Consider the following 13,652-nt stretch of genomic DNA (forward strand, 5'->3'; position numbering starts at 1 on the left):
TTCCTTCAGTAAAATAAAAGTACAAAAGTATAATCATAAAAACAAATCATACACATTAATCTGAAAATACTCATCAAGCAGAGTGGGATCTTTTAGTCTGTTCATGTGCTTCATAAAAAGATTGACAAACATTCTATAACTTACAAACTCCACTTCTATTTGCATAAGGATATTATCTCAGCTGCTAATAATAGTCAAAAAATTTAATTTTAAAACATTGAGTTGAAAACACCACAGCCTATACAATTAATGGCATAATTGAATTGAGTGCACAGAGGGTTGCCTGTCTGACAACATGCCAGGTATGAAATACAAAAAGATCATGAGAAGCAAGCTCTGTTATAAGACAGTGTGAGTAAGGACATTCCTATTTACAGGATGTCAGACAGTTTCCTCCCTCTCAAAACAATGACTGACACAATGACGAGATTATTGGTCTTTGTATCAAGGAAACTCATTTTTGGTCCATCGTCATAGGTTCAGTGTTGCATTAAATAAAATCAAGAAATTATTGATAAAACAACTGCTGTGTATTTCTGCTACTTTGCAAAAATAATCAAGAGCCCCCCCCAAAAATATATTATATATATTATACAATATGATGAATGACATTAGAGAAGAAAAATCAAACGATAGATTTGTTTGTTAAAAACATTGTCATGTGTTTTAGAAAAACAAATATTTCAGAATGTGCCAGGGTGTTAAGAATCAGTTCTGGACTTAATTCCACTGTAGTGGTATATAATATATAGTAGTGTACACACAGTCCATCGACTTTGAACAACATATAGACAGGAAAATAAAATAGAAAACATATATATAGCAAGACTCACATACAAGAAATCATTCTCATGTAAATGTAGAAATAAAATAATTGTATTATTTTTTTGGGTACACAATCCTGCAGGAGAAAATGTTGCTTAAATTAGAAAAGGGTGTGGGAAGGTGTGTTGACATTTTGATATTCCAAGTGACAATAGAGGAGGTGAGTGTCTGAATGTTCACAGTGGGAACACACCCAAAACCTGACGTTCTACGTGTGCAACAGTCATACATTTATGCAACACCTGTACAGTATAAAAAGAGCAGCAACTCTGATCAGGTTTAGTATCACCATCGAGGAAAACACATCTACTGTACCGTTCTGTTCATCATGACGAAACTGATCCTTTCTCTGACTCTAATCTGGGCACTCTCCAGCAAAGGTAACTCTACATATTCCTTCTTAAATTAGACTTTCTGCAGGTACTTCAGTTTAATTTTATAGATTTTCATTTTACAACACCACCTTTTGGAAATACATTTGAATCTCAGACAGATGGTTTATTTCATTAATCCAAAAAAGTATTTTATTCTTGTAGATAAGACTTGGAGGGTAAATTAGAAAGTTACTGCATGGCAGTAAGAGAAGGAGTCAAAGTGGTGGGAATTGTAAAGGATTCATGTGGATTAATGTCCTATGACCTACAAAGCATTTTCACAGCCTTGTGTTAAAATCCTGTTGCACAAGAGGAAGAGTAACTGTTTTTCTCCTTATTGCAGCTGGAGCACTCGTGTGTCAAACCTGCACCAATACACAGTGTTCAACCCAGGCAGCTGTGACATGTACTACAGAGACGATGTGTGTAACAGCTAATATTCAAGGTATTCATTTCTTTATATCGCCTATTCTATTTCAGTGAAATAAACTGTATGAAGTGTTGTGAGTCCAACATTAACAAACTAACCTTTGATTTTGTAGCCACTTCATCTGGAGTGACGGTGCCACAGATCTTCAAGGGATGTGCATCTCCCTCACTGTGTCCAGCCACAGGCTCTCAGACATTTTCAGTCAACCTGGGTGCTTCCAGTGCAGTTACATCTGCTGAGTGCTGCAACACAGATAACTGTAACACAGCAACTTTACCTGGTTAGTATACACAGCATATAAAATAAAATACATTAACAAATAGAACACTAGTATCTTCTAATATGTTTGATTTTCATCATGAAACACTTTAATGTTCTCTTTTCTTCAAGTAAATTTTGTTCTTTGTTGATTCAGCTCCTGCGACTCCGACAGCCAACAGCCTACAGTGTTTCTATTGTACCGACCAACTATGCAACACTCCGTTGACATGCAGGGGAAACGAGGACCGATGCTTTCAAGCGAGTTGTGAGTCTTTAAGATACAGTAAAACACAGATTGTTTAAATAAATGTTGCTGCATGAATGTTTTTCAAAGAAGTCACTATCTGTAAATGCTAGAAAATCAACAAATTGAGGAACATTATTAAATATAGTAACTAAAGCACTGAATTTATGTATGATGTTGCAGTACTTGAATATATACGTCTGAGGCAAGTGTACATTTCACTGTTCAAAACTAATAAAAAACCTATTGTGACTTAGACGATTCAATAAAAATCAAATGTAGACAATTTTTCAAAATGCTCACATTTAATTTAAGAATTAAATTTGGCTCCACTTAGTGAAAAAATAATAATCATGTGAAACTAATTGTCCTTAAGATTAAGTTTGTTAATTTTTTTCCTTTATTGATTCTAATGTTTTTTCTACTACAAGTGAAGAATCTCAATAGTTCTTCCTGAAATCATTAACAAACAACATTGTGCTTCAAGACTGTGATTTAAAAATTATTTTTTTTTATCTGCAGTGACTAATTCAGGCACCACTTCTCCAGCCTTTGGGTGTACATCTTCAAACGTATGTGTAGCTGCTCCAGTCCTGGGTAGCCTACCTTTCATGGGAAGTGTTGGGACACTCAGCAGTGGCCCAGCCTGCTGTGGGACCAGTTTGTGTAATACTATCATGGCAACAACAACAACTGCTGCCCCCACAACCACAACAACCGCTGCCCCGACAACCACGACAACTGCTTCCCCTACAACGACAACAACAGCTGCCCCGACCACCACAACAACTGCTGCCCCGACCACCACAACAACTGCGGCCCCCACTACCACAACAACTGCTGCCCCCACTACCACAACAACTGCTGCACAAACAACCACAACAACTGCGGCCCCCACTACGACAACAACAGCTGCCCCAACGACCACAACAACTGCTGCCCCAACAACCACAACAACTGCTGCCCCGAAAACAACAACGGCTGCCCCGACAACAACAACAACTGCAGACCCCACCACGACAACAACTGCTGCCCCAACAACCACAACAACTTCTGCCCCAACAACCACAACAACTGCGGACCCCACTACGACAACAACGGCTGCCCCAACAACCACATCAACTGCAGCTCCCACTACGACAACAACTGCTGCCCCAACAACCACAGCAACGGCTGCCCCAACAACCACAACGACCGCTGCCCCCACAACCACAACGACTGTTGCCCCGACAACCACAACAACTGTGGCCCCCACTACGACAACAACGGCTGCCCCAACAACCACAACAACTGCAGCTCCCACTACGACAACAACGGCTGCCCCGACAACCACAACAACTGCTGCCCCGACAACAACAACGGCTGCCCCGACAACAACAACAACTGCAGACCCCACCACGACAACAACTGCTGCCCCAACAACCACAACAACTGCTGCCCCAACAACCACAACAACTGCGGACCCCACTACGACAACAACGGCTGCCCCAACAACCACATCAACTGCAGCTCCCACTACGACAACAACTGCTGCCACGACAACCACAACAACGGCTGCCCCAACAACCACAACGACTGCTGCCCCCACAACCACAACGACTGTTGCCCCGACAACCATAACAACTGTGGCCCCCACCACGACAACAACGGCTGCCTCAACAACCACAACAACTGCAGCTCCCACTACGACAACAACTGCGGCGCCCACTACGACAACAACTACTGCCCCAACAACCACAACAACTGCTGCCCCAACAACCACAACAACGGCAGCTCCCACTACGACAACAACGGCTACCCCGACAACCACAACAACGGCAGCCCCAACAACCACAACAACGGCAGCCCCAACAACCACAACAACTGCTGCCCCAACAACCACAACAACTGCGGCCTCAACAACAACAACAACTGATGCCCCAACAACAACAACTGATGCCCCAACAACAACAACAACTGTGGCCCCCACTACAACAACAACAGCTGCCCTGACAACCACAAACATGGCTGCCCTGACAACCACAACAACGGCTGCCCCAACAACCGCTGCCCCGACAACAACAACGGCTGCCCCGACAACAACAACAACTGCAGACCCCACCACAACAACAACTGCTGCCCCAACAACCACAACAACTTCTGCCCCAACAACCACAACAACTGCGGACCCCACTACGACAACAACGGCTGCCCCAACAACCACATCAACTGCAGCTCCCACTACGACAACAACTGCTGCCCCGACAACCACAACAACGGCTGCCCCAACAACCACAACGACTGCTGCCCCCACAACCACAACAACTGTTGCCCCGACAACCACAACAACTGTGGCCCCCACTACGACAACAACGGCTGCCTCAACAACAACAACAACTGCAGCTCCCACTACGACAACAACTGCGGCGCCCACTACGACAACAACTACTGCCCCCACAACAACAACGACTGCTGCCCCCACAACCATGACTGTTGCCCCGACAACCACAACAACTGCAGCCCCCACTACGACAACAACGGCTGCCCCAACAACCACAACAACTGCTGCCCCAACAACCACAACAACTGCGGACCCCACTACGACAACAACGGCTGCCCCAACAACCACATCAACTGCAGCTCCCACTACGACAACAACTGCTGCCACGACAACCACAACAACGGCTGCCCCAACAACCACAACGACTGCTGCCCCCACAACCACAACGACTGTTGCCCCGACAACCATAACAACTGTGGCCCCCACTACGACAACAACGGCTGCCTCAACAACCACAACAACTGCAGCTCCCACTACGACAACAACTGCGGCGCCCACTACGACAACAACTACTGCCCCAACAACCACAACAACTGCTGCCCCAACAACCACAACAACGGCAGCTCCCACTACGACAACAACGGCTACCCCGACAACCACAACAACGGCAGCCCCAACAACCACAACAACGGCAGCCCCAACAACCACAACAACTGCTGCCCCAACAACCACAACAACTGCGGCCTCAACAACAACAACTGATGCCCCAACAACAACAACTGATGCCCCAACAACAACAACAACTGTGGCCCCCACTACAACAACAACAGCTGCCCTGACAACCACAAACATGGCTGCCCTGACAACCACAACAACGGCTGCCCCAACAACCGCTGCCCCGACAACAACAACGGCTGCCCCGACAACAACAACAACTGCAGACCCCACCACAACAACAACTGCTGCCCCAACAACCACAACAACTTCTGCCCCAACAACCACAACAACTGCGGACCCCACTACGACAACAATGGCTGCCCCAACAACCACATCAACTGCAGCTCCCACTACGACAACAACTGCTGCCCCGACAACCACAACAACGGCTGCCCCAACAACCACAACGACTGCTGCCCCCACAACCACAACGACTGTTGCCCCGACAACCACAACAACTGTGGCCCCCACTACGACAACAACGGCTGCCTCAACAACCACAACAACTGCAGCTCCCACTACGACAACAACTGCGGCGCCCACTACGACAACAACTACTGCCCCCACAACAACAACGACTGCTGCCCCCACAACCATGACTGTTGCCCCGACAACCACAACAACTGCAGCCCCAACAACCACAACAACGGCAGCCCCAACAACCACAACAACTGCTGCCCCAACAACCACAACAACTGCGGCCTCAACAACAACAACAACTGATGCCCCAACAACAACAACAACTGTGGCCCCCACTACAACAACAACAGCTGCCCTGACAACCACAAACATGGCTGCCCTGACAACCACAACAACTGCTGCCCCGACAACAACAACGGCTGCCCCGACAACAACAACAACTGCAGACCCCACCACGACAACAACTGCTGCCCCAACAACCACAACAACTTCTGCCCCAACAACCACAACAACTGCGGACCCCACGACGACAACAACGGCTGCCCCTACAACCACAACAACGGCTGCCCCAACAACCACAACGACTGATGCCCCCACAACCACAACGACTGATGCCCCCACAACCACAACGACTGCTGCCCCCACAACCACAACGACTGTTGCCCCGACAACCACAACAACTGTGGCCCCCACTACGACAACAACGGCTGCCCCAACAACAACAACAACTGCAGCTCCCACTACGACAACAACGGCTGCCCCGACAACCACAACAACTGCTGCCCCGACAACAACAACGGCTGCCCCGACAACAACAACAACTGCAGACCCCACCACGACAACAACTGCTGCCCCAACAACCACAACAACTGCTGCCCCAACAACCACAACAACTGCGGACCCCACTACGACAACAACGTCTGCCCCAACAACCACATCAACTGCAGCTCCCACTACGACAACAACTGCTGCCCCGATAACCACAACAACGGCTGCCCCAACAACCACAACGACTGCTGCCCCCACAACCACAACGACTGTTGCCCCGACAACCACAACAACTGTGGCCCCCACTACGACAACAACGGCTGCCTCAACAACCACAACAACTGCAGCTCCCACTACGACAACAACTGCGGCGCCCACTACGACAACAACTACTGCCCCCACAACAACAACGACTGCTGCCCCCACAACCACAACGACTGTTGCCCCGACAACCACAACAACTGTGGCCCCCACTACGACAACAACGGCTGCCCCAACAACCACAACAACTGCAGCTCCCACTACGACAACAACGGCTGCCCCGACAACCACAACAACTGCTGCCCCGACAACAACAACGGCTGCCCCGACAACAACAACAACTGCAGACCCCACCACGACAACAACTGCTGCCCCAACAACCACAACAACTGCTGCCCCAACAACCACAACAACTGCGGACCCCACTACGACAACAACGTCTGCCCCAACAACCACATCAACTGCAGCTCCCACTACGACAACAACTGCTGCCCCGATAACCACAACAACGGCTGCCCCAACAACCACAACGACTGCTGCCCCCACAACCACAACGACTGTTGCCCCGACAACCACAACAACTGTGGCCCCCACTACGACAACAACGGCTGCCTCAACAACCACAACAACTGCAGCTCCCACTACGACAACAACTGCGGCGCCCACTACGACAACAACTACTGCCCCCACAACAACAACGACTGCTGCCCTCACAACCACAACGACTGTTGCCCCGACAACCACAACAACTGTGGCCCCCACTACGACAACAACGGCTGCCCCAACAACCACAACAACTGCAGCTCCCACTACGACAACAACGGCTGCCCCGACAACCACAACAACTGCTGCCCCGACAACAACAACGGCTGCCCCGACAACAACAACAACTGCAGACCCCACCACGACAACAACTGCTGCCCCAACAACCACAACAACTGCAGCTCCCACTACGACAACAACGGCTGCCCCGACAACCACAACAACTGCTGCCCCGACAACAACAACGGCTGCCCCGACAACAACAACAACTGCAGACCCCACCACGACAACAACTGCTGCCCCAACAACCACAACAACTGCTGCCCCAACAACCACAACAACTGCGGACCCCACTACGACAACAACGTCTGCCCCAACAACCACATCAACTGCAGCTCCCACTACGACAACAACTGCTGCCCCGATAACCACAACAACGGCTGCCCCAACAACCACAACGACTGCTGCCCCCACAACCACAACGACTGTTGCCCCGACAACCACAACAACTGTGGCCCCCACTACGACAACAACGGCTGCCTCAACAACCACAACAACTGCAGCTCCCACTACGACAACAACTGCGGCGCCCACTACGACAACAACTACTGCCCCCACAACAACAACGACTGCTGCCCTCACAACCACAACGACTGTTGCCCCGACAACCACAACAACTGTGGCCCCCACTACGACAACAACGGCTGCCCCAACAACCACAACAACTGCAGCTCCCACTACGACAACAACGGCTGCCCCGACAACCACAACAACTGCTGCCCCGACAACAACAACGGCTGCCCCGACAACAACAACAACTGCAGACCCCACCACGACAACAACTGCTGCCCCAACAACCACAACAACTGCTGCCCCAACAACCACAACAACTGCGGACCCCACTACGACAACAACGTCTGCCCCAACAACCACATCAACTGCAGCTCCCACTACGACAACAACTGCGGCCCCGATAACCACAACAACGGCTGCCCCAACAACCACAACGACTGCTGCCCCCACAACCACAACGACTGTTCCCCCGACAACCACAACAACTGTGGCCCCCACTACGACAACAACGGCTGCCTCAACAACCACAACAACTGCAGCTCCCACTACGACAACAACTGCGGCGCCCACTACGACAACAACTACTGCCCCCACAACAACAACGACTGCTGCCCCCACAACCACAACGACTGTTGCCCCGACAACCACAACAACTGTGGCCCCCACTACGACAACAACGGCTGCCCCAACAACCACAACAACTGCAGCTCCCACTACGACAACAACGGCTGCCCCGACAACCACAACAACTGCTGCCCCGACAACAACAACGGCTGCCCCGACAACAACAACAACTGCAGACCCCACCACGACAACAACTGCTGCCCCAACAACCACAACAACTGCTGCCCCAACAACCACAACAACTGCGGACCCCACTAGGACAACAACGGCTGTCCCAACAACCACATCAACTGCAGCTCCCACTACGACAACAACTGCTGCCCCGACAACCACAACAACGGCTGCCCCAACAACCACAACGACTGCTGTCCCCACAACCACAACGACTGTTGCCCCGACAACCACAACAACTGTGGCCCACACTACGACAATAACGGCTGCCTCAACAACCACAACAACTGCAGCTCCCACTACGACAACAACTGCGGCGCCCACTACGACAACAACTACTGCCCCCACAACAACAACGACTGCTGCCCCCACAACCATGACTGTTGCCCCGACAACCACAACAACTGCAGCCCCCACTACGACAACAACGGCTGACCCTACAACAACAACTTCTGCCCCCACAACCACTACTGCTGCACCGACAACCACAACAACTGCAGCCCCCACTACGACAACAACGGCTGCCCCTACAACCACAACGACTGCTGCCCCGACAACCACAACAACTGCAACCCCAACTACGACAACAACGGCAGCCCCAACAACCACAACAACGGAGGCCCCAACAACCACAACAACGGCAGCCCCAACAACCACAACAACTGCGGCCTCAACAACAACAACAACTGATGCCCCAACAACAACAACTGATGCCCCAACAACAACAACAACTGTGGCCCCCACTACAACAACAACAGCTGCCCTGACAACCACAACAACAGCTGCCCTGACAACCACAACAACGGCTGCCCCAAAAACCACAACAACTGCTGCCCCGACAACAACAACGGCTGCCCCGACAACAACAACAACAACAACTGCAGACCCCACCACGACAACAACTGCTGCCCCAACAACCACAACAACTTCTGCCCCAACAACCACAACAACTGCAGACCCCACTACGACAACAACGGCTGCCCCAACAACCACATCAACTGCAGCTCCCACTACGACAACAACTGCTGCCCCTACAACCACAGCAACGGCTGCCCCAACAACCACAACGACTGATGCCCCCACAACCACAACGACTGCTGCCCCCACAACCACAACGACTGTTGCCCCGACAACCACAACAACTGTGGCCCCCACTACGACAACAACGGCTGTCCCAACAACCACAACAACTGCAGCTCCCACTACGAAAACAACTGCGGCTCCCACTACGACAACAACGGCTGCCCCGACAACCACAACAACGGCTGCCCCGACAACCACAACAACTGCTGCCCCGACAACAACAACGGCTGCCCCGACAACAACAACAACTGCAGACCCCACCACGACAACAACGGCTTCCCCAACAACCACAACAACTGCAGCTCCCACTACGACAACAACTGCGGCTCCCACTACGACAACAACGGCTGCCCCGACAACCACAACAATGGCTGTCCCGACAACCACAACAACTGCAGCTCCCACTACGACAACAACTGCGGCTCCCACTACGACAACAACGGCTGCCCCGACAACCACAACAACGGCTGCCCCGACAACCACAACAACGGCTGCCCCGACAACCACAACAACTGCTTCCCCGACAACAACAACGGCTGCCCCGACAACAACAACAACTGCAGACCCCACCACGACAACAACTGCTGCCCCAACAACCACAACAACTGCTGCCCCAACAACCACAACAACTGCGGACCCCACTACGACAACAACGGCTGCCCCAACAACCACATCAACTGCAGCTCCCACTACGACAACAACTGCTGCCCCGACAACCACAACAACGGCTGCCCCAACAACCACAACGACTGCTGCCCCCACAACCATAACGACTGTTGCCCCGACAACCACAACAACTGTGGCCCCCACTACGACAACAACGGCTGCCCCAACAACCACAACAACTGCAGCTCCCACTACGACAACAACTGCGGCTCCAACTACGACAACAACGGCTGCCCCGACAACCACAACAACTGCAGCCCCCACTACAACAACATCGGCTGCCGCGACGACCACAACGACTGCTGCTCTCACAACCACAACGACTGCTGCCCCGACAACCACAACAACTGCAGCCCCCACTACGACAACAACGGCTGCCCCTACAACCACAACAACTTCTGCCCCCACAACCACAACGACTGTTGACCCGACAACCACTACTACTGCACCGACAACCACAACAACTGCAGCCCCCACTACGACAACAACGGCTGCCCCTACAACCACAACCACTGCTGCCCCGACAACGACAACAACTGCAACCCCAACTACGACAACAACGGCAGCCCCAACAACCACAACGACGGCAGCCCCAACAACCACAACAACTGCTGCCCCAACAACCACAACAACTGCGGCCTCAACAACAACAACAACTGATGCCCCAACAACAACAACTGATGCCCCAACAACAACAACAACTGTGGCCCCCACTACAACAACAACAGCTGCCCTGACAACCACAACAACAGCTGCCCCGACAACCACAACAACGGCTACCCCGACAACAACAACAACTGCAGACCCCACCACGACAACAACTGCTGCCCCAACAACCACAACAACTGCGGACCCCACTACGACAACAACGGCTGCCCCAACAACCACATCAACTGCAGCTCCCACTACGACAACAACTGCTGCCCCTACAACCACAACAATGGCTGCCCCAACAACCACAACGACTGATGCCCCCACAACCACAACGACTGCTGCGCCCACAACCACAACGACTGCTGCCCCCACAACCACAACAACTGTGGCCCCCACTACGACAACAATGGCTGCCCCAACAACCACAACAACTGCAGCTCCCACTACGACAACAACTGCGGCTCCCACTACGACAACAACGGCTGCTCCAACAACCACAACAACTGCAGCCCCCACTACAACAACATCGGCTGCCGCGACGACCACAACGAGTGCTGCCCCAACAACCACAACGACTGTTGCCCCGACAACCACAACGACTGTTGCCCCGACAACCACAACGACTGTTGCCCCGACAACCACAACAACTGCAGCACCCACTACGACAACAACGCCCACTGCCCCGACAACCACAAAGCCTACTGCCCCGACAACCACAACGCCTACTGCCCCGACAACCACAACAACTGCAGCCCCAACTACAACAACAACTGCTGCCCCGACAACCACAACAACTGCTGCCCCAACAACCACAACAACTGCTGCCCCAACAACCACAACAACGGCAGCTCCCACTATGACAACAACGGCTGCCCCAACAACCACAACAACAACGGCTGCCCCGTCAACCACAACAACTGCAGCCCCAACTACGACAACAACTGCTGCCCCGACAACCACAACAACTGTTGCCCCAACAACCACAACAACGGCAGCTCCCACTACGACAACAACGGCTGCCCCCACTACTACAACAACAACGGCTGCCCCGACAACCACAACGACTGCTGCCCCGAAAACCACAACGACTGTTGCCCCGACAACCACTACTGCTGCCCCGACAACCACAACAACTGCAGAACCCACTACGACAACAACGGCTGCCCCGACAACCACGACAACTGCTGCCCCGACAACCACATCGCCTGCTGCCCCAACAACCACAACAACTGCGGCCCCCACTACGACAACAACAGCTGCCTCAACAACCACAACAACTGCGGCTCCAACCACGACAACAACGACTGCCCCAACGACCACAACAACTGCTGCCCCAACAACCACAACAACTGCTGCCCCAACAACCACAACAACTGCTGCCCCAACAACCACAACAACTGCTGCCCCAACAACCAGAACAACTGCGGCCCCCACTACGACAACAACTGCTGCCCCGACAACCACAACAACGGCTGCCCCCACTACAACAACAACGGCTGCCCCGACAACCACAACGACTGCTGCCCCCACAACCACTATTGCTGCACCGACAACCACAACAACTGCAGCCCCCACTACGACAACAACGGCTACCCCTACAACCACAACAACTGCTGCCCCAACAACAACAACTGCTGCCCCGACAACCACAACAACTGCAGCACCCACTACGACAACAACGGCTGCCCCGACAACCACAACAACTGCAGCCCCCACTACGACAACAACTGCGGCTCCCACTATGACAACAACTGCAGCTCCCACTACGACAACCACTGCTGCACCAACAACCACAACAACTGCAGCCCCCACTACGACAACTGCTGCCTCCACGACAATGACTGCTGCGCCCACAACAACGACAACTGCTGCGCCGACAACCACAACAACTGCAGCCCCGACAACCACAACAACTGCGGCCCCCACTACAACAACAATGGCTGCCCCGACAACCACAACAACTGCAGCCCCCACTACGACAACTGCAGCCCCCACTACGACAACAACCGCAGCCCCCACTACAACAACAACCGCTGCACCGACAACCACAACAACTGCTGCGCCGACTACCACAACAACCACTGCACCGACAACCACAACAACTGCGGCCCCAACTACGACAACAACTGCTGCCCCGACAACCACAACAACTCCGGCCCACACTACGACAACAACGGCTGCCCCGACAACCACAACGACTGCGGTCCCCACTACGACAACAACGGCTGCCCCGACAACCACAACAACTGCGGCCCTAACTACAACAACGGCTGCCCCTACAACCACAACAACGGCTGCCCCGACAACCACAACAACTGCTTCCCCAACAACCACAACAACTGCGGCCCCTACTACCACAACAACTGCTGCCCCAACAACCACAACAACTGCGGCCCCTACTACCACAACAACTGCTGCCCCAACAACCACAACAACTGCGGTCCCCACTACGACAACAACGGCTGCCCCAACAACCGCGGCTCCCACTATGACAACAACGGCTGCCCCGACAACCACAACAACTGCTGCCCCAACAACCACAACAACGGCTGCCCCAAC

At 52.4% G+C, this 13,652-nt stretch overlaps 1 protein-coding gene across 1 annotated transcript; it reads left to right on the forward strand.

Moving 5' to 3' along the window:
* The first annotated feature begins 295 nt into the window (after positions 1–295).
* Positions 296–2,931, forward strand: LOC119028683 (phospholipase A2 inhibitor and Ly6/PLAUR domain-containing protein-like). Its single transcript, XM_037114927.1, has 5 exons — positions 296–302; positions 1,201–1,205; positions 1,473–1,644; positions 1,742–1,909; positions 2,045–2,931. The coding sequence occupies exons 1-5, from the start codon at positions 296–298 to the stop codon at positions 2,191–2,193; spliced, it is 501 nt and encodes a 166-aa protein (XP_036970822.1). The 3' UTR covers positions 2,194–2,931.
* The last annotated feature ends 10,721 nt before the right edge of the window (positions 2,932–13,652 follow it).

Source organism: Acanthopagrus latus, chromosome 11 (genome assembly GCF_904848185.1).
Source record: "Acanthopagrus latus isolate v.2019 chromosome 11, fAcaLat1.1, whole genome shotgun sequence".
In the NCBI taxonomy this organism is placed as follows: domain Eukaryota; kingdom Metazoa; phylum Chordata; class Actinopteri; order Spariformes; family Sparidae; genus Acanthopagrus; species Acanthopagrus latus.

What these genes read in the sequence shown, in the direction of transcription:
- LOC119028683 (XM_037114927.1), top strand. An exon ending in TGTAACAGCTAATATTCAAG is followed by an intron (nt 1,645 to 1,741) that starts GTATTCATTTCT and finishes TTGATTTTGTAG; the next exon opens with CCACTTCATCTGGAGTGACG. An exon ending in TAACACAGCAACTTTACCTG is followed by an intron (nt 1,910 to 2,044) that starts GTTAGTATACAC and finishes TTGTTGATTCAG; the next exon opens with CTCCTGCGACTCCGACAGCC.